General features: G+C 41.3%; 1 protein-coding gene across 1 annotated transcript in view; it reads left to right on the forward strand.

The window, feature by feature from the left end:
* Positions 1–9,213: 9,213 nt before the first annotated feature.
* LOC138994715 (transmembrane protease serine 11G-like) overlaps positions 9,214–18,554 on the forward strand; it is a 29,979-nt gene continuing 20,638 nt past the window's right edge. Inside the window, exons 1-3 of the mRNA XM_070394828.1 lie at positions 9,214–9,248; positions 13,585–13,706; positions 14,273–14,394. Coding sequence (XP_070250929.1) covers positions 9,214–9,248; positions 13,585–13,706; positions 14,273–14,394 — 279 coding nt within the window. The remainder of the gene's footprint in view (positions 9,249–13,584; positions 13,707–14,272; positions 14,395–18,554) is intronic.

Consider the following 18,554-nt stretch of genomic DNA (forward strand, 5'->3'; position numbering starts at 1 on the left):
TCTGGGACCCCTCAGGAGATAATGACCTGCTGGCTTAGGCCTGCTCCTGGGTGGCAGAGGGCAGGCCCAATCCCTAGGTGCAGCCCCTGGTCGTGCTCAGAGCAGGGCTGATTGGGGGGTTGGGGTACCGCCCCCTATCACACTCAAGGCAGGGTCGATGGGGAGGTTGCAGGGCCACCCCCTGTGACCCACAGAGCAGGGCCAATCAGGGGGTTGGGGCGCTGCCCCGTCACACACAGAGCAGGACCCATCAGGGGGGTTGGGGCTCCATACCCTGCAGGGCCAATCAAGGGGTTGGGGCGCTGCCCCCTGTCACGCACAGAGCAGGGCCAATCAGGGGGTTGGGGAGTTCCCCCCTGTCATGCACAGAGCAGGGCCGATCAGGGGGTTGGGGAGTTCCCCCCTGTCACTCACAGAGTAGGGCCGATAGGGCAGTTAGGGCACCGCCCCCTGTCACACAGCAGGGCTGATCAGGGGTTTGGGGCGCCGCCACTCTCACACTCAGGGCAGGGCTGATGGGGAGGTTATAGCTCTACCCTGTCACACACAGAGCAGGGCCCGTGGGGACGGAGGGGGGGGGGGGGTTGGGGCGCCGCACCCTGTCACACACAGAGCAGGGCCTATCAGGGGGTTGAGGAGCTCCCCCCTATCAGGCACAGAGCAGGGCCGATCAGGGGGTTGGGGCACCTTCCCCTGTCACACACAGAGCCGCAGGGCAATCAGGGGGTTTGGGCACTGCCCCCTCTCATGCTGATCCCGGTGCCGGGAGGCATATTACCCTTTTACTATATAGGATAGAGGCCTGGTGCATGAGTGGGGCCGGCTGGTTTGCCCTGAAGGGTGTCCTGGATCAGGGTGGGGGTCCCCACTGGGCTGCCTGGCCAGCCTGGGTGAGGGGCTGAGGGCTGTTTTCAGGTTGGTGGGTGACGGAAGCTCCCAACCGCTCCTTTTTTTCTTTTTTCTTTTTTCTTTTTTTTATTCTGGGCCAGCTTTAGCTCTGAGGCTCCAGCTCTTAGGCCTCCGCTGCTGAAAGTAGGTATCTGGTTTGTTTCGGTTGGAAACAATGTATAACTCCAGCTCTGACTCCAGCTCTGAGATCCCAGCTCCCTGAAAGCTGGTTTCTGGGGTTTTTTTTAGCTGCTATGTTTGTTACAATGTTCAAACTGCAGGCTCAGAGGCCTGCAAGGCAGGCGGGGAATGTTGGTTTCCTCCGTCACTGAAGGAAGCAAGCTCATGTTAGTTTCAAGCTGCCTGGCTGCCGGCCGCCATCTTAGCTGTCAGTTAATTTGCATATCTCCCTGATTAGCCAATGGGAAGGGTAGCGGTCATACGCCAATTACCATGTTTCTCTTTTATTAGTGTAGATAAAATATAGTATATCCATAAAATAGAATATTATTTGGCAATAAAAGACATGCAGTCTTTTTTAAAATTTTTTTATTGCTTAAAGTATTACAAAGAGTATTATATATGTCTCCTTTTTTTTTCTCCCCTTGACCCTCCCCTAGCCTCCCATGCCCCCCAATGTCTTGTGTCCATTGGTTAAGCTCGTATGCATGCATACAAGTCCTTTGGTTGATCTCTTACCCCACCCCTACCTCCCAACCCTCCCCAGCCTTCCTGCTGTAGTTTGACAGTCTATTCGATGTTACTCTGCCTCTGTATCTATTTTTGCTCATCAGTTTATAATGGTCTTAATTATCCATAAATGAGTGAGATCATGTGGTATTTTTCTTTCATTGACTGGCTTATTTCACTTAGCATAATGCTCTCCAGTTCCATCCATGCTGTTGCAAATGGTAAGAATTCCTTCTTTTTTACAGCAGCATAGTATTCCATCATGTAGATGTACCATAGTTTTCTAATCCATTCATCTGCTGATGGGCACTTAGGCTGTTTCCAGATCTTAGCTATGGTGAATTGTGCTGCTATGAACATAGGGGTGCATATATCCTTTCTGATTGGTGTTTCTGATTTCTTGGGATATATTCCTAGCAGTGGGATCACAGGGTCAAATGGGAGTTCCAATTTTAACTTTTTGAGGGAACTCCATGCTGTCTTCCATAGTGGGTGCACCAGTCTGCATTCCCACCAGCAGTGCACGAGTGTTCCTTTTTCTCCACATCGTCTCCAGCACTTGTCGTTTGTTGATTTGTTGATGATGGCCATTATGACAGGTATGAGATGGTACCTCATTGTTGTTTTGATTTGTATTTCTCAGATGATTAGTGACTTTGAGCATGTTTTCATATGTCTCTTGGCTTTCTGAATATCCTCTTTTGAAAAGTGTCTATTTAGGTCCTTTGCCCATTTTTTTGATTGGATTGTTTATCTTCTTTTTGTTAAGTTGTATGAGTTCCCTATAAATGTTGGAGATTAAACCCTTATTGGTGATAACATTGGCAAATATGTTCTCCCATGTAGTGGGCTTTCTTGTTGTTTTGTTGATGGTTTCTTTTGCTGTGCAGATGCTTTTTATTTTGATGTAGTCCCATTTGTTTATTTTCCCTTTAGTTTCCAATGCCCTAGGAGCTGTATCAGTGAAGAAATTGCTTCGGCATATGTCTGAGATTTTGTTAACTTTGGATTCCTCTAGTTAGTATTTTTATGGTTTCCTGTCTTACATTTAAGTCCTTTATCCATTTTGAGTTTATTTTTGTGTATGGTGTAAGTTGGTGGTCTAGTTTCAATTTTTTTTGCATGTATCTGTCCAATTTTCCCAACACCATTTATTGAAGAGACTGTCTTGACTCCATTGTATGTTCTTGCCTCCTTTGTCAAATATTAATTGAGCATATTGGTTTGGGTCGATTTCTGGGCTCTCTATACTATTCCATTGATCTATATGTCTGTTCTGTGCCAGTACCAGGCAGTTTTGAGAACAGTGGCTTTGAAATACAGCTTGATATCTGGTATTGAGATCCCACCTACTTTGTTCTTCTTTCTCAGGATTGCTGCAGTTATTCGGGGTCTTTTTTATTCCAGATGAATTTTTGGAGAGTTCGTTCTAGATCTGTGAAATAAGGCATGCAGTCTTAACTCCTATGATATCACATTGATGGATTTTGAAGATAGTATATTAAGTGAAAGAAGACAGGTAAAAAAAGTCACACATTAAATGGCTCTATTCATAAGAAATGTCTCTAATACACAAATCCATAGCAACATAAAGTAGATTAGCAGTTGCTTAGGTTTGGGGGCAATAGAGAGTGACTATTAATGGGTATGGGCTTTCTATTTGGGAAATAAAATGTTTGAAAATTGGTTTTGGTGATGGTTCTACAACATTGAACATATTGAGTCATTGAATAGTATACTTCAAGTGAGTGAAATATATGGTATGTTAATTATATATCAATATAGACATTAAAGAAAGAAAAAAAGATAGAAAAGTAAGGCAGGAAAAAAGGCAGAAAGGATACATCAAACGACTCTGGATGCTCAAAAGTGAGTTTCAATTAAAAGTAAAAGCTCCTGACGGCTATTGTTCACTGAAGCTCTCCAAGTCATCCAACTATCATTATCTTTCTCTTTGGCATTCGTGTGACATCTCCAGCAGAATTAAATAGTTCTTTCAGGCTCAAGAAAGGCCTGATTTAATTTTCTTTTCACATTTCAAATTTTATTTTTTTATATTAAAATGATTTCCAACTGTCACATACAAGTGACAGTAGGACTTGCTCATTAGAACAGATTTGTAGCTAATACATTTTTGCATGTATTAACATTCAAAACAAGGCCCCCTTTCTTCTAAAGGTCAAAATTTGTTGTTAAATCACAGTAGGAAGCAAGATGATTAAGGATAAGTGATGATTAATTAAAAACATTAGTAAGAAAGCAGGAAAATGTACCAATAAAACTGAAGCAATATTGGCCAAAGTGGGTAGGAAGTACTGCTTGGGACACTCGCCTTATCTTCAATAGCTCAGGTCAATTTTTTTTTGTCCTCATGTGTTTTAATTACCTCAATACTCTAAAATTTCCTTCAAGGAACAGCTTCTCATGGAACCTCACCATGTAAATTGGTATTAATGAACAGAGATGTGAAGAGTAGCACTCCTGAACTTGATTATTTCCTTTTGAACTCTTTCACAACTAAAACACCAGTTATTTTAATTATGACATCAATCAACTTTTCATTTATGAAACATGCCTTTCTCATTTGCATAATGTGGGGTTAAAGAAACAAGACACCCAGCTTGTCAGAACATGAAATATAAAAGGAAGCACGAATGTTAATTTAATCTTATGCACAACTTTTAGTATTCCTACTCACATCATAGATTTTATAAAAGTCTCATCCTATCTGGTGGTACAATTAAAGTGATCATTGTCATCATTGTTAAGCCACCACTATTATGAATGATAACACCCCCACCTCCTGATATTTTCATAACTACTTTTTTCCAGAGTTCTCTGTCTTCTCCAGGCAATAGATTAAAACCCCAGCTACATGATCCACCCATCTTGTCTTGTCTTAAATTTTCTCATACCCATTGTTGTTGTCCAGTAACTCTTTCCCAAGGATGCTCCAAAATGTGCTCACCACAAGATGGCTACCTCTGAACCTTGTGATTGATTACTCTTGAAGGCTCTAGAGGTCCTTTCCCTAAGCTTTAAATCTCTTATCAGCTGGAAACCCCCTTGGAGATCATCAGGGCTTTGCTAGGCTCCCAAATTGCTTCCTAATCTGTGCATAGTTTGTACACAGCCACTCAGATTCTAAGGTCCTAAGCACAAGTTCCCTCCTCTTTCTTTCCAGAGCAGCACATCTACCATCCAGCACACACTTTCCACCAACTCACCCTACCCCAGTATGCATTCCTTGGTTATAATTTCTCTGCTGCTTTTGATAATAAAAATAATAAAATAAACAAAACTCCTAAGTCCTCACCATGTTTTAGTTATGGTTCTAAGTGCTCTTACTTATATTAACTCAATTGTCTCTGCAGAAGGTGCAATCCCCATAAGGTGGGTAATTTTAGCTCCATTTTCTGGATAAGGAAGCTAAGGCATAGAGGTTGAATGACTGCCAATGTCCCACAGTAGGGGAGCTGGGATAGGCACTCATTTCAGCTGGCTGCAGAACTCACACTCTTAACCACTATGCTGAACAACCCCTTTCATGTGGCCACTGCTGTGGCAAAAAGAAATCCTTTTATTCCTCATCCTTGACTCATTGAGTGACAACATTTGATAATATAAATAATTTTAAAAGCACCCGGAAAAAAAAAAAACAGATGTCAGGAGAGCTATCTAAGAGAATAGGCCCTGAAGATGTACCTTGGTAAAGCTACATTGAAAAGAGCCAGGCCCTAACTGGTTTGGCTCAGTGGATAGAGCACTGGCCTGCAGGCTGAAAGGTCCCAGGTTCAATTCCAGTCAAGGGCATGTTCCTTGGTTGCGGGCACATACCCAGTAGGAGGTGTGCAGGAGGCAGCTGATCGATGTTTCCCTCTCATCAATATTTCTAACTCTCTATCCCTCTCTCTACCTCTCTGTAAAAAATCAATAAAATATATTAAAAAAAAAAAAAAGAAAAGAAAAGAGCCACAGGAGTTGATTCCATTCTATTGAGGTCAAGAAGTACCTCCCCAGGAGACAGTCTGGGTAATGAGCCACTCATTATTTACATAAAGGTAGGGAAGAGATTAAATAGAAGACACTTTTCAAAATGCTTCTCTTCTTTGTGAAAAATTTTCTAGACTGACCTGCTGAGTGGGTAGCTTTCATCACTGCTCATCTTTTCTTTGGCAGGAATACTTCAAAGATGAGGTCACATATTTTTCTTTTGATTGAATGTCAAAAGTTTCTCTAAGGCTGTATTTTCCTGTATTACAATGAACCTGTTTAGTCATCTTGCTGGGATAGGCTGACCAAATTAAAAGTTTTGAATTAGAATGGTTAGGGGGAGAAAGAGGCCAAGAAAGAAAGAAGACTTGTCCTTTAGCAATTTGTAATTATAAAACTTGTATTGTATTCCAAGTAACTGCTTAATCTTTCCCCTCCTGCTATGTTTGAAAAACTCATCTCTAGCAAAACTCTGATAAAAATAGTTTTTGTGTTGTAAATAATTTAGGGTTACCTACCACCTGAAGATACATTCTCTTATTTAGTGGACAAACATTTACCTAATATGTATGAAGTGCAAGCTCTACTAATACAGAATAACCCCTGAAATCACTCATTGAAACTAGTCAATGTGTAAGTTAAAATTATATTAGTACTAAAAACTAGGGAGAAAATCAAATCTTATTTTAGTTTTTTTAAAACATCCAAGAATACATATTATAAGTCATGGCTGCCTGGTTAAGGAAATTAATGCAAATTTTTACTTATTATTCATATGTGGACCCCCAAAAAGAAAGATTCATTTAATGTAAACCTCAAAATGGAATTTATCTGCTGAGATGGATTCCCCTTAGTCAACCAAGGGTCCAAATTTTATAAATAACTAGAGGTCCAGTGCACAAAATTCATGCTGGCGGGGGGGTGTGTCCCTCAGCCCAGCCTGCACCCTCTCCAATCTGGGACCCCTCGGGGGATGTCCGACTGCCCATTTTAAACTGGCAGTTGAACATCTCTATCACAATCTGGGACAGCTGGCTCCCAACCTCTTGCCTGCCTGCCTGCCTGATTGTTTCTAACTGCTTCTGCCTGCCAGCCTGATCACCCCCTAACCACTCCCCTGCCAGCCTGATTGATGCCTAACTGCCCTCCCCTACAGGCCTGGTTCCCCCTTACTGTCCTCCCTTGCCCACCTGGTTGCCCCTAACTGCCTTCCCCTGCAAGCCATCTTATGGTAGCCATCTTGTGCCCACATGGGGGCAGCCATCTTGTATGAGGGTGTGATGGTCAATTTGCATATTACCTCTATATTATATAGGATAAAAGCCCAGCAGCCATTTGTTGGCAGGGGCTCCTTATGTACTGCAAAAATGGGGAAGGACCTCAGATTGAACTCTCAGCTTCCTACACTGTGCCCCACATGAGTCAACAAATGAGTCACATGAGTCAACCAATGCAGGGGAAGTCCTGGTTTTGTCTTTCTACAAATTGAGACCTACCCAATCCAATCAGAATTGCACAATTTGGTACTTCATTTACATAAAAAAGACCTAATTGGGAATCTGGGTAGGAACTTTCACTATAAATGGCCAGTGACTTCCACTCTGTCTCAGGGGAACACAATTTAAGTTACTACCTGAATCTGCGTCTCCTAGGCTGCAGCTCCATTTGCTCAAATAAATGTTCTTTATTTTTTATTACAGTCTAAAATTAATTTTGTTTTACACATACCTAAGTCTGTAATTCAGTCACAATGTTTCTGGTGTTAGAAATGGAACAGTTCAGTGGGAAACTATATGTTTCTGAAGATGAGAACTTTGTTGCAAAACAAGCTCCTCCTTTAGGGATGGTTTTTCCTATCTGACCCAGAGAGAAGACAGTGAAAAAATGGGTCCAGCATTTTCAAGCTTTAAAAAATTATCACTATTTGCAGCCATTATCTCCTCCAAAGAGAAATAATTAGTTTTTCTTCAAGATTCTCTTAGAAATTCTCTGTGACTTTGGTAGCAATTTGTGTGCATTGTGCTCCTTCTCCTCTATAAGACTACACCTTGAGAGGAGGATATATTTAAGATGCTTTTTACATTCCCCGACTTTGTACAGGGTAATGATCAATAAATTTCTACTAAGTTAACTAATGGAAACATGCATTAAGCTTACCCCTATTCTTGTTCATAAACTCTATTTTCTCAAGTATGTCCTTGAGAAGTCCTTCTCCTTGCTTCATGTTTCTTTGCCTTTTTTTTATGTTGCTCCCTCTGCCTGTGGTACATGTCATCTTTGCCAATTTCTATTTCTCAGCTTTCATGGCCAACTTCAAAGGACAACTTCTTTAAGACAAAACTAACTCATTTACCTCTCATAGCAAAATCAACCCACTTACCTCTCTTGGGCATAATTCCATTATGACATTTGTCATTTGTATTATAGTCATTACTTAATGTGTCTCTAAATAATACATTCTTGTAGATGGGAGACTATGTCTTATTCAATTTTTAATCTTGAGCAAAAAGTGTTTGGCAAAGAGAAGAAATCAGCAAATGTCAACTGAATGAGTTTATAATTGACCATGATCCTCTATTAGTAAAGGTGATAAGCCCTAACCGGTTTGGCTCAGTGGATAGAGTGTCAGCCTGCAGACTGAATGGCTTTGGGTTTGATTCTGGACAAGGGCATGTACCTTGGTTGCGGGCTCAATCCCCAGTAGGGGGCGTGCAGGAGGCAGCTGATCGATGTTTCTCTCTCGTAGATCTTTCTAACTCTCTATCCCTCTCCCTTCCTCTCTGTAAAAATCAATAAAATATATTTAAAAAATAAAAAATAAAGGTGATAAATATGTTCATTAGATTTTGACTGTGCCCCAGTGGGATCCTAGCTTTTCTAATGATACTTCAGACATCTGCAGATTGCTGCAAGTACTCTTGTCTTGCCATCAACCAAAGAGTAGCAGACCAGAATAATGTTAGATCCTTCCAGAAATATAGCAGAACTCAGAATTAATGCTACCTGAGGTGCTTATCAGAGCTTAGGTTGTAAGTTCTAGAGTGGCAAAACTGCTTCTAGCTTCTTTGCCCAGATGCAAAGATACAAGAGCATCCCTACTCCTTTGAGATCATTGATGCCAAAGGCACACCTCAGTTATATTTTCAATTACTTAACTAGGGACTATATTTTCTACTTTAATATCACCATTTATCAATCCCAGAGAAGGCAATTCCTTTTTCTTCTTTTCCATGTGTACTTGTAAGATAAAAAGAAGCAGTATCTATAATTATCAGAACAATATTCCTATCCAGTTCTCTAATGGGTTAGATCTTCCTGTATAATCCCTGATGGTCCTCTTCTAGCCTGCCTCAATTCTGTAAGTGTTCAGGTTTAGTCTTTAGGTGTGGGCTCTGAGCCTGGGATGGGGGAAGAGCTTTGTCACATTTTCCTGTTTCCGCAAAGGTTTGCCAAATGTCAGTCATTTGCATATCACTTTCATACTTTTTCTCATATTTGCATGCTACTGGTACATTATTATTGTCTCAATAATAATTGTCTTTAAATTGATTCATTATTTACTCAAATAAATATGGCCTTATTCTACACAATTCTATCTAATAAAGAGGGAATGTGCAAATTGACTGTCATGCTGTCACAAAGATGGCTGCACCCACAGTGGAGGCCGAGTTCCCATCGTAACGAGCTTTAAGGAGTGATCAGCAGGGACCTAAGGCTGCGTGGCACTGGGCCAGGGCAGGAGACCTCAGGCCACGTCCCCCGCCCCAGTGCCAGGCTGGGGAACCTGAGGCCATGCCTCTCGCCCCGGTGCCAGGCTGGGGGACCTCAGGCTGTGCCCCCTGCCTGGCAGGGCTTGACGGGGAACCTCAGGCCTCATCCCCACCCAGTATGGGGCCAGGGGACCTGAGGCTATGCCCTCTGCCTGGCAGAGTTTGACAACGGTGGGGCTGGCTGGGATAGGCTCTCACCCAATGAGGGTGGGGCCAGCTGGGTCTGGGTCTTGCGCAATTTTGAGGTGCCTCGGGTGGGTGTGGACTTAACTCTGGGTCCTGCGTCGTGCCCCAGACACTGACAGGAGGAAGATTTTCATATACATTTTACTAATTTTCTTTCATCTCTGATACTTCTATTATAGAGAAAGGGCAATAGCAATCCTATATATTAAAAGAGAAACATGCAAATTAGCTGTCCCTCCACTATGTTGAAGCCACGCCCACAAGTCACACCCACAACCCACACCCACCAACCAATTTGAGTGACTATGCAAATTATCTGACAAAGATGGAGGTTAATTTGCATAAGCAGGTGTCATGTGCCCCAGGAGGTGATGGCAGTAGTGGCCGCAGGCTCCCAAGACTTTTTTCAGCCCCAGGAGGCAAAGCCATAGCCACGCCCATGGGCTCCCAGGACTTTCATTAACTGTCACTCCGCAACAAAGATGGCAACACCTATAGTGGCCGGGGCAGGATGCTGGCGGCATTGCCCTGGCAACACGAGCCCAGCATCTGGCCCGGCTGCATGGAGGGAGGGGTGGGGAGGAGCCTCTGGCCAGAATCTGCTTCAAAGAATGCCCAGAGTCTGCGCCCCTGCCAGGCAGTGGGAGGGGAGGGCAGGGGCCTCGGGCTGGAGTCTGTGCCAAAGGAGGGGAGGGGAGGGGCCTCAGGCCAGAATCCGCGACGAGGAACACTGGGCTCACAGAGTCTGCCTCCAGGGATGCCCAGCATCCATGCTCCGACTGGGGGAAGGAAGGGGAGGGCAGGGTCCTTGGGCCAGAGTCCATGGCGAGGGATGCCGGTTCACTGTGACACCAGCCCAGAGTCTGCACCAAAGGAGGGGAGGGGAGGGGCCTGGGGCTGGAGTCCCTGGTGAGGAATGCTGGGCTTGCAGCGACATGTTCAACTTTAGAAGTCATTTACTAACTATCAGTAAGTAAATAACTTCTAAAGCTGAACATGTGTGCTTCGCCGGGTGAAGAGAGGGGAGGGAAGGGGCCTTGGTCTGAGTCTGTGCCCCGGCTGGGTGGAGGGAGGAAAGGAGAGGGACCTCAGACTGGAGTCTGCACCCCAGACGCACGGAGGGAAGGGAGGGCAGGGGCCTCGGGCCAGAGTCCGCATTGAGGGATGCTGGCATCGTTGCAGGCCGGGCTGAGGGACCCCCCACCCCCATGCACGAATTTCATGCATCAGGCTACTAGTATTAAAATATTTCCTCTAATTAATCCCGTTTAATGTGCACAAATTTTGTGCACCGGGCCACTAGTATTATCTATAAAAAATCACAGGTTTGAATCTTATAATCCTACTAGAGGCCTGGTGCATGGATTTGTGCACTGGTGAGGGCCGTGGCCTGTGGGGATTGGCCTGCTGTGGGAGTGCCACTTATCCTGGTCAGCCAAGTGGCTGTGGACCTGCCCTCTGAGTGGATGCTCCCACTGTGGGAGCACACTGACCACCAGGGGGAAGCTCCTGCTTTGAGTGTCTGCCCCCTGGTGGTCAGTGCACATCATAGTGACTGGTCAACTGGTTGTTCTAGTCGTTCTACCATTCGTTCACTGGGCTTTTATATATATATAGATGAAATAGATATTCATTATATACCCCCAGTGGTTCTCATGCCATGAAGTTTCTGGGTCCAAAGTTCTGATCTATCAGTATTTGTTTGTTTGTTCATTATATAAATGATTTCTTTTTGTGTTGTTTATTATTTATTCCTTATTGTTCTTTTTCTATTTTCTTCTACATGTCCTGTTTTAGATGTTCTTTGTATGCATTACAGATTACTTCTTTTATAAATGGAGATTATAGGTTTATGTACAGATGTGTGCAAAGAGTCCTAACAGACCAAGTCTGGATTCTAGGTCCTTCAGGTTTCAGTAGTCACTCAAAGCCTCTGTCAGTTCATGCTAGAATGAGAGGAGTGGCCCATTTGCCCTCACTCTTTGAGGATCATTGAGAGATGAAGCACACGAACCCAACATATAGTATTAGTTCATTTACAAAGAAAAACTATTTCAGAACATCTAGGTAATAAACTGGGGAATATATGAAAAAGTAGTCACTGTAGTGTAATTCTGACTTTTTAAAATCAAGATATAAAGTCAATCATCAATGAGTTTTTATTGACAGTATTTTTTATCGAAAAACATATTCAAATGTTACCAAATGTAATATGAGCTAACCATAAATTCTAGAGTAAAAAAAAAAACCATTCTAAACAAATGGAAGAATGTACCATGTTCATGGATTAGTAGAATCAGCATCATTAAAATTTCCATACTACCCAAAGCAATTTATAGATTTAATGTAATCCCCATTAAAGTACCAAGAGCATATTTCAAAGACCTAGAACAAACTCTCCAAAAATTCATCTGGAATAAAAAAAAAAAAAGCCACAGCAATTCTGAGAAAGAAGACCAAAGTTGGAAGTATCACAATACCAGATATAAAGCTATATTACAAAGCCACGGTTCTCAAAACTGCCTGGTATTGGTACAAGAACAGACATATAGAGCAATGAAACAGAACAGAGAACCCAGAAATAGACCCAAGGCACTATGTCCAATCAATATTGGACAAAGGAGGCAAGAGCATACAATGGAATCAAGACAGTCCCTTTAATAAATGGTGCAGGGAAATTTGGTCAGATATGTGCAAAAAAATGAAACTAGATCACCAACTTACACCAAACACAAAAACAAACTTTAAATGGTTAAAGGACTTAAATGTAAGATGGGAAACCATAAAAACCTTAGAAGACTCCATAGGTAGCAAAATATCAGACAAATATTGAAGCAATATCTTTACCGATACAGCTCCTAGGGCAATGGAAACTAAGGAGAAAATAAACAAATGGGACTACATTAAAATAAAAAGCTTCTGCCCAACAAAAGAAACCATCAACAAAACAACAAGAAAGCCCACTGCATGGGAGAACATATTTGCCAATGCTATTCCAGATAAGGGTTTAATCTCCAAAATTTGCAGGGAACTCATGCAACTTAACAAAAGAAGATAAACAATCCAATAAAAAAAATGGGCAGAGGACTAAGTAGACACTTTTTGAAAGAGGACATACAAACGGCCAAGAGACATATGAAAACATGCTCAAAGTCACTAATCATCCGAGAGATGCAAATCAAAACAACAGTAAGGTACCATCTCACACCTGTCAGAATGGCTATCATCATCAAATCAACAAACGACAAGTGCTGGCGATGATGTGGAGAAAAAGAAACCCTCGTGCACTGCTGGTGGGAATGCAGACTGGTTCAGCCACTGTGAAAAACAGTATGGAGTTTCCTCAAAAAGTTAAAAATGGAACTGCCATTTGACCCAGTTATCCCACTTCTAGGAATATATCCCAAGAAACCAGAAACCCCAATCAGAAAGGTTATATGCACCCCTATGTTCAAAGCGGCACAATTTACCATAGCTAAGATTTAGAAACAGCCTAAGTGCCCATCAGCAGATGAATGGATTAGAAAACTGTGGTACATCTACACAATGGAATACTACACTGCTATAAAAAAGAAAGAACTTTTACCATCTGCAACAGTATGGATGGAACTGGAGAGCATTATGCTAAGCAAAATAAGCCAGTTGGAGAAAGATAAATATCACATGATCTCACTCATATGTGGGATATAATGATTAACATAAACTGATGAACCAAAATGGATCCAGAGACAAGGTGGCAGACTGTCCAACCTTGGGGAGAAGGCAGGGGAGGAAGGGGTTAGAGATCAACCAAAGGACTTGTATGCATGCATATTAGCATAACCAATGGACACAGACACTGGGGTGGTGGGGGCTTGCCCTTGGGGACGGGGGTTAATTGGGGAAAAGGGAGACATGTAATAGTTTAAACAATTAAAAAATAAAGTAATTACTCATCAAAATTTTTTTTAAGTAAAAAAAAACAAAAAACACACATTCTATGCCAAAAGTATGTGAAATTGAGATTCCAGTCTTTAAGTTCTGTTTGTTTTTAATATACAACTCTCTCTCTCAAAAGGCCACCAATACGAGGCAGAAGAACAAATTCCTTGAAACCATGGATGATTGCCCTTTTTGTTGCAGCTGTTGTGTTGGTTCTAGCAATAATCATCGGTCTCCTTGTTTATTTTTTGGCATTTGGTAAGAACCTATCTCATCGCTTTTTTTTTATTTTAAATATCCACTCACTTATTTCAAAACTTTAATAATTTTTAATATTCTAAAATACAATTTTCATTGCAACAATGATTTGCTTAAATGTGAACATACTTTGCATAATGTAATGTTTATTTGCATAAATTTATCTACATTTTGGAAATTATAATCTTTTATGTGTAAAAATGCTTCTAGCATTAAAATTTGACTTGGTTCACGTAATACTTTTTCTTGACCAATGCCATAGATTTATATCCTATGTTATTGTATGATTTTATATTCTAAATATGATTTATTGAGAATAAAAAATTATTTTAGTAGCAATTCTAAATTCAAGGTCAACTTGTGTCAGGACACAACTGAAAATTACATGACTAAGAGATTGTGCAATCTTCAAAAAGGAAGAGAGAAGTGTTGGCCACAGCTACTGAATTAATTCTCAGGAGTTCATCAATTATGGGATGTTTTTGCATGCCATTCCCTCTATTTCCATTATTTATGTAGCTCATATGAACTAAAGAGAAACCATGCATATTTGTTCTCCCTTCCAGATCAGAAAAAGGTGCATTATTTCCATACCTCCTTACAGATCCCCAGTATTGAATATAATCCGGATTTTTCAGTAGAGCACTCAAAAATTAGGACTGACCTGGAACAAAAAATCAATGATGAGGTAAGTCTAAGTTTTGCTGGCATCATTTCTACCTGACAATACTGTTAGGGAGAAAGAGGTTAAAATAAAATAAGAGGTGAGTTGAGAATACACCTAATTACATCTATGTTAGGTTTGCCAGATAAAATACAGAATGCCCCGCTGAATTTTAATTTCACATCTTCCTGAAAATATACTCCATTCAATATTTTCAACACCCTTATACTAAAAAGCATTTATTGTTTATCTAAAATTAAAGTTTAACTCTATTTTTATTTGCTACTCCTGGCAACTCTAACCAACATTGTCTCAGGTACACTGGAGAAAGGATAATTGCACCAAAGACTGAACAACATATGCTAAACAAAAAGAAAAAAAAAATAGCTTAAGTACAAAAAAATAGCATATTTGGAAATATAACTCAATCATTCAGGCACGAACAACTTTACCATATATCATTAAATATACACCTACAGTGTATATGATCCTAATACATTTCCCTAATAATTAGGCAATTATATTGAACATTTGTTCCTAAAAAATAGAGCATAGAAACACATAGACATCCACTGAAGACTTCAAATGTATACACAGCTTCTACTGAGCCAAGCATTGGCCAAAGATAAAAGATCATTCTTGCCAGGTTCAGAAATATTTCTTTAGCCATTTCCCAACCAAAATCTGAAAATGATGAATGAATTGAAATATGCAACTAAGTGGCATTGGCAGGGTACTGAATATTTTATTACAGGAATATATATATTGAATTGGAGACAGTCTAAGCTTTGAAGTCAGAACATCTATGTTCAATTGGCTTCTCAACTTTGGGAAGCTACTTGACCCCTCAAGGTTTCCACTTTCAAAATAATGATAATCACACCCACCTCTGAATTATTCTGAGAATCAGTTTATGTTGCGAATAAAAGTATGAAAAACAATGTCTGAATGGAGGTTAGTATCTGTTTCTTGTGTTCTCATGGAACTTTTCACACACCTCTGCTAGAGCACTTACTGCCTTGTGACATTATTATTATTTTATATGTTTAGGTTTCTCTGGATTTGTGAAGGGCTAAATCGACTTATTCTTATAATTCTGGTGCCTGTCACAGTGTCTGCCACATGGTAGGATCATAAAAATACTCATCAAACAAATGACTAGGGAATAAAGAATTTACTAGTAGTGGCCCTGTCCTCTAGAATACAAATAGTGACTACATAGGAGAAGGATCATAATTGAGAAGTACAGTACAGAAGTACAGTAATTTAGACCAGGAGTTGGCAATTTTTTTTTTTTAAAGCCAGATAAGTGCCCATCAGCAGATGAGTGGATTAAAAAACTGTGGTACAGCCCTAGCTGGTTTGCTCACTGGATAGAGTGTCGGCCTGGGGACTGAAGGGTCCCAGGTTCGATTCCGGTCATGGGCATGTACCTTGGTTGCAGGCACATCCCCAGTAGGGGGTGTGCAGGAGGCAGCTGGTCGATGCTTCTCTCTCATCGATGTTTCTAACTCTCTATCCTTCTCCCTGCCTCTCTGTAAAAAATCAATAAAATATATATTTAAAAAAACAAAAAAACAAAAAACAAACAAACTGTGGTACATCTACACAATGGAATACTATGCTGCGGTAAAAAAGAAGGAAATCTTGCCATTTGCAACAGCATAGATGGAACTGGAGAGCGTTATGCTAAGTGAAATAAGCCAATCAGAGAAAGATAAATACCACATGATCTCACTCATCTATGGAACATAGAGAACAACATAGACTGATGAACAGGGATAGACCCAAAGACAGAGAAACAGTGATCAGACTATCAATCCCAGAGGGAAAGTAGTGGAGGGTGGGGGTAAGGGGATGAGATCAACCAAAGGACTTGTATGCATGCATATAAGCCAAACCAATGGACATGGACAACAGGGGGATGAGAGTATGAGTGTGTGTGGGGGGCGGAGGTTGGGGGTTAATGGGGGGGGGGATGAGGACACATTTGTAATACCTTAACCAATAAAGAAATTAAAAAAAAAAAGCCAGATAGTAAATTTTCAGCTTTGCAGGCCATACAGTCCTTCTGAAGCAATTCAGATCTGTCTTTGTAGTGCTACTGCACCAGAGACAATATGTCAGCCAAGCAGTGTGGCTGCAGCCCAGGAAAACTTGATTCTGGATGCTGAAAGTTAAATCTTGTAAAAATTTTTAGCGGGCACAAAACATTACTCTTTTTATGATTTTTTTTCAACTATTAAAATAATATGAAGACCACTCTTAGATGATGGGCCCACAAAAACGAGTGGCTGGCTGATTTTTCCTATAGGCTATAACTTGCTGATCCCTGATTTAGACTGTGAGTTTCAGTTCTAGCAAACATTATCCCAGAAGAAATGACTAAAATCAGTACCTAAAATGAAATTTAGAGATGTCTTTTAGAGTTCAATAATCTAGACTGTTTATAATCTAGACTGCTTATATTGCCATGGCAATAACATGGTTCAAAAAACTGTGATTTAAAGGAAGCAACAACAAAATAATGAAATAGAAAAGAGAATGGAAATAGGCAGAGAACTTATAGTAAAATTTATAAAAATCTATGCAGAAATCTGGAAGTACATATGCCCAAAATGAAAATTACAGGTTCTCTGCAGTGATTCAGAAGTCATTTTAATGCTTTTCATTATGCTTTGCTGTTTTGCTAGCTTTTTATAACTTTTTACAATGAATATGTATTAGGTTTTGTCATATAAATGTACGTGTGTATATAAAACTATATTCTTAGAAAAAAAAATTTTCTATCATTGTTAAAGGAAAACACCTGGTCATTGTTTTTCTTAATAACTTGAATTTTCTTTTTTTAATAACTTGATTTTTCAATAACTGTATGCTTACCATTCTATCTAATAGGATATGATATGGTGCCTCACCAGAGGAAATGTCATAAATCAGATGAGTGAAAAGCACTTGTTCAGCACATGTCTAGTTTCACATTTTGACAGCTCTTTTTTCTTCTGATTTGAGGAAATAATTATTGAGACTCAGGTTCACTTAAGATTTGGTACATGATCTGTCATTTTTTCTGAAAAGCCAGATTGATGAGTCAATGTTAATGAATAGGTTAGTGCAACCACAGATTCTGTAACAATCTGTGGTTTTAGTACGAAATAATTTCTTCTAGGAATTAATATTACACAGAAATTATCCCACAAAAGTCTAAAATGACACACAAATAGCATAGTCTTATTCTGTTATTATTTCATGATTTTTCTTGCTGAGTATATTCATTTTAAAGAAGTACCCAACAGGGAGGAGCAAGATGGCGGCGATATAGGCAGACGCGTCCCAGGTCTTGTCCCGGAGCAGACGGAGTAAGCAGCTGAAACTAATAACACCCACCCCGAATTGGCAAATTTACTCAGCTGGTGAGACGGCTTGCAGCCTGGAAGGGCAGACCTCCCCTGGAAAGGTTAAAAACCAGGGATCTGGGCAGGAAAGTTTGCCAGACCTGAGCCCAGAGGGTCGGAGGGAGACCGCATGGCAGACAGCCGAGTCTCTTGGGACAGACACAGACCCTGACCAGGGTAAGGAGTTCCGCGGGTTTGCTGGCGCCAGGAGATTTGAGATTTGGATTTTGTGATTGCGGAGAACTGAGACTAAAGGGGGCATCCTGAGGAACTGATCAGACCGTGCAGTGCCCATAAGAGAGGAGCGTTTCCCAGACCATGCAGTGCTGGTAAGAGGAGCGTTTCCCAGACCGGTAAGAGGAGCGTTTCCGCGGCCGGCCGGCGTTTGTCTGTTTCTTTGTTTTCACTGAACCCTGCTCATAGGACAGTTCGGATACAGACACTCACCTGTGCTGAAGAGAGGGTGAAGGTGCAGACGAGGGGAATCTGGGGAGAGGCTGAGGAAAGAGGGGGAGCCGGAGGAGGTGGCAGCGAATTGAGTGCTGAGACCCCCCTGGGCCCAGGACTGGGGCAGCCATTCCTCCAGAGGGTGGAATTCCTCCCCCCAGCCCCCCAGGCAAGGAGCACAGCCACACCCAGATTCCACCCTGTATGAGATAAAGGACTAAAACAAGCTGATTAGTCCCTGGGAGTTACCAGGGTCTGGCCTATAGAGGGATTTTCAGTCCCACCAACAACACAGAGCAGGGTAAGGATTAAAAAAGGATAGAGAAGCTGTATAGCCTCAGA

This window comes from Myotis yumanensis, unplaced genomic scaffold (genome assembly GCF_028538775.1).
Source record: "Myotis yumanensis isolate MYYU_CA2020_CCGP unplaced genomic scaffold, mMyoYum1.0.hap1 SCAF_1, whole genome shotgun sequence".
NCBI classification, from domain to species: domain Eukaryota; kingdom Metazoa; phylum Chordata; class Mammalia; order Chiroptera; family Vespertilionidae; genus Myotis; species Myotis yumanensis.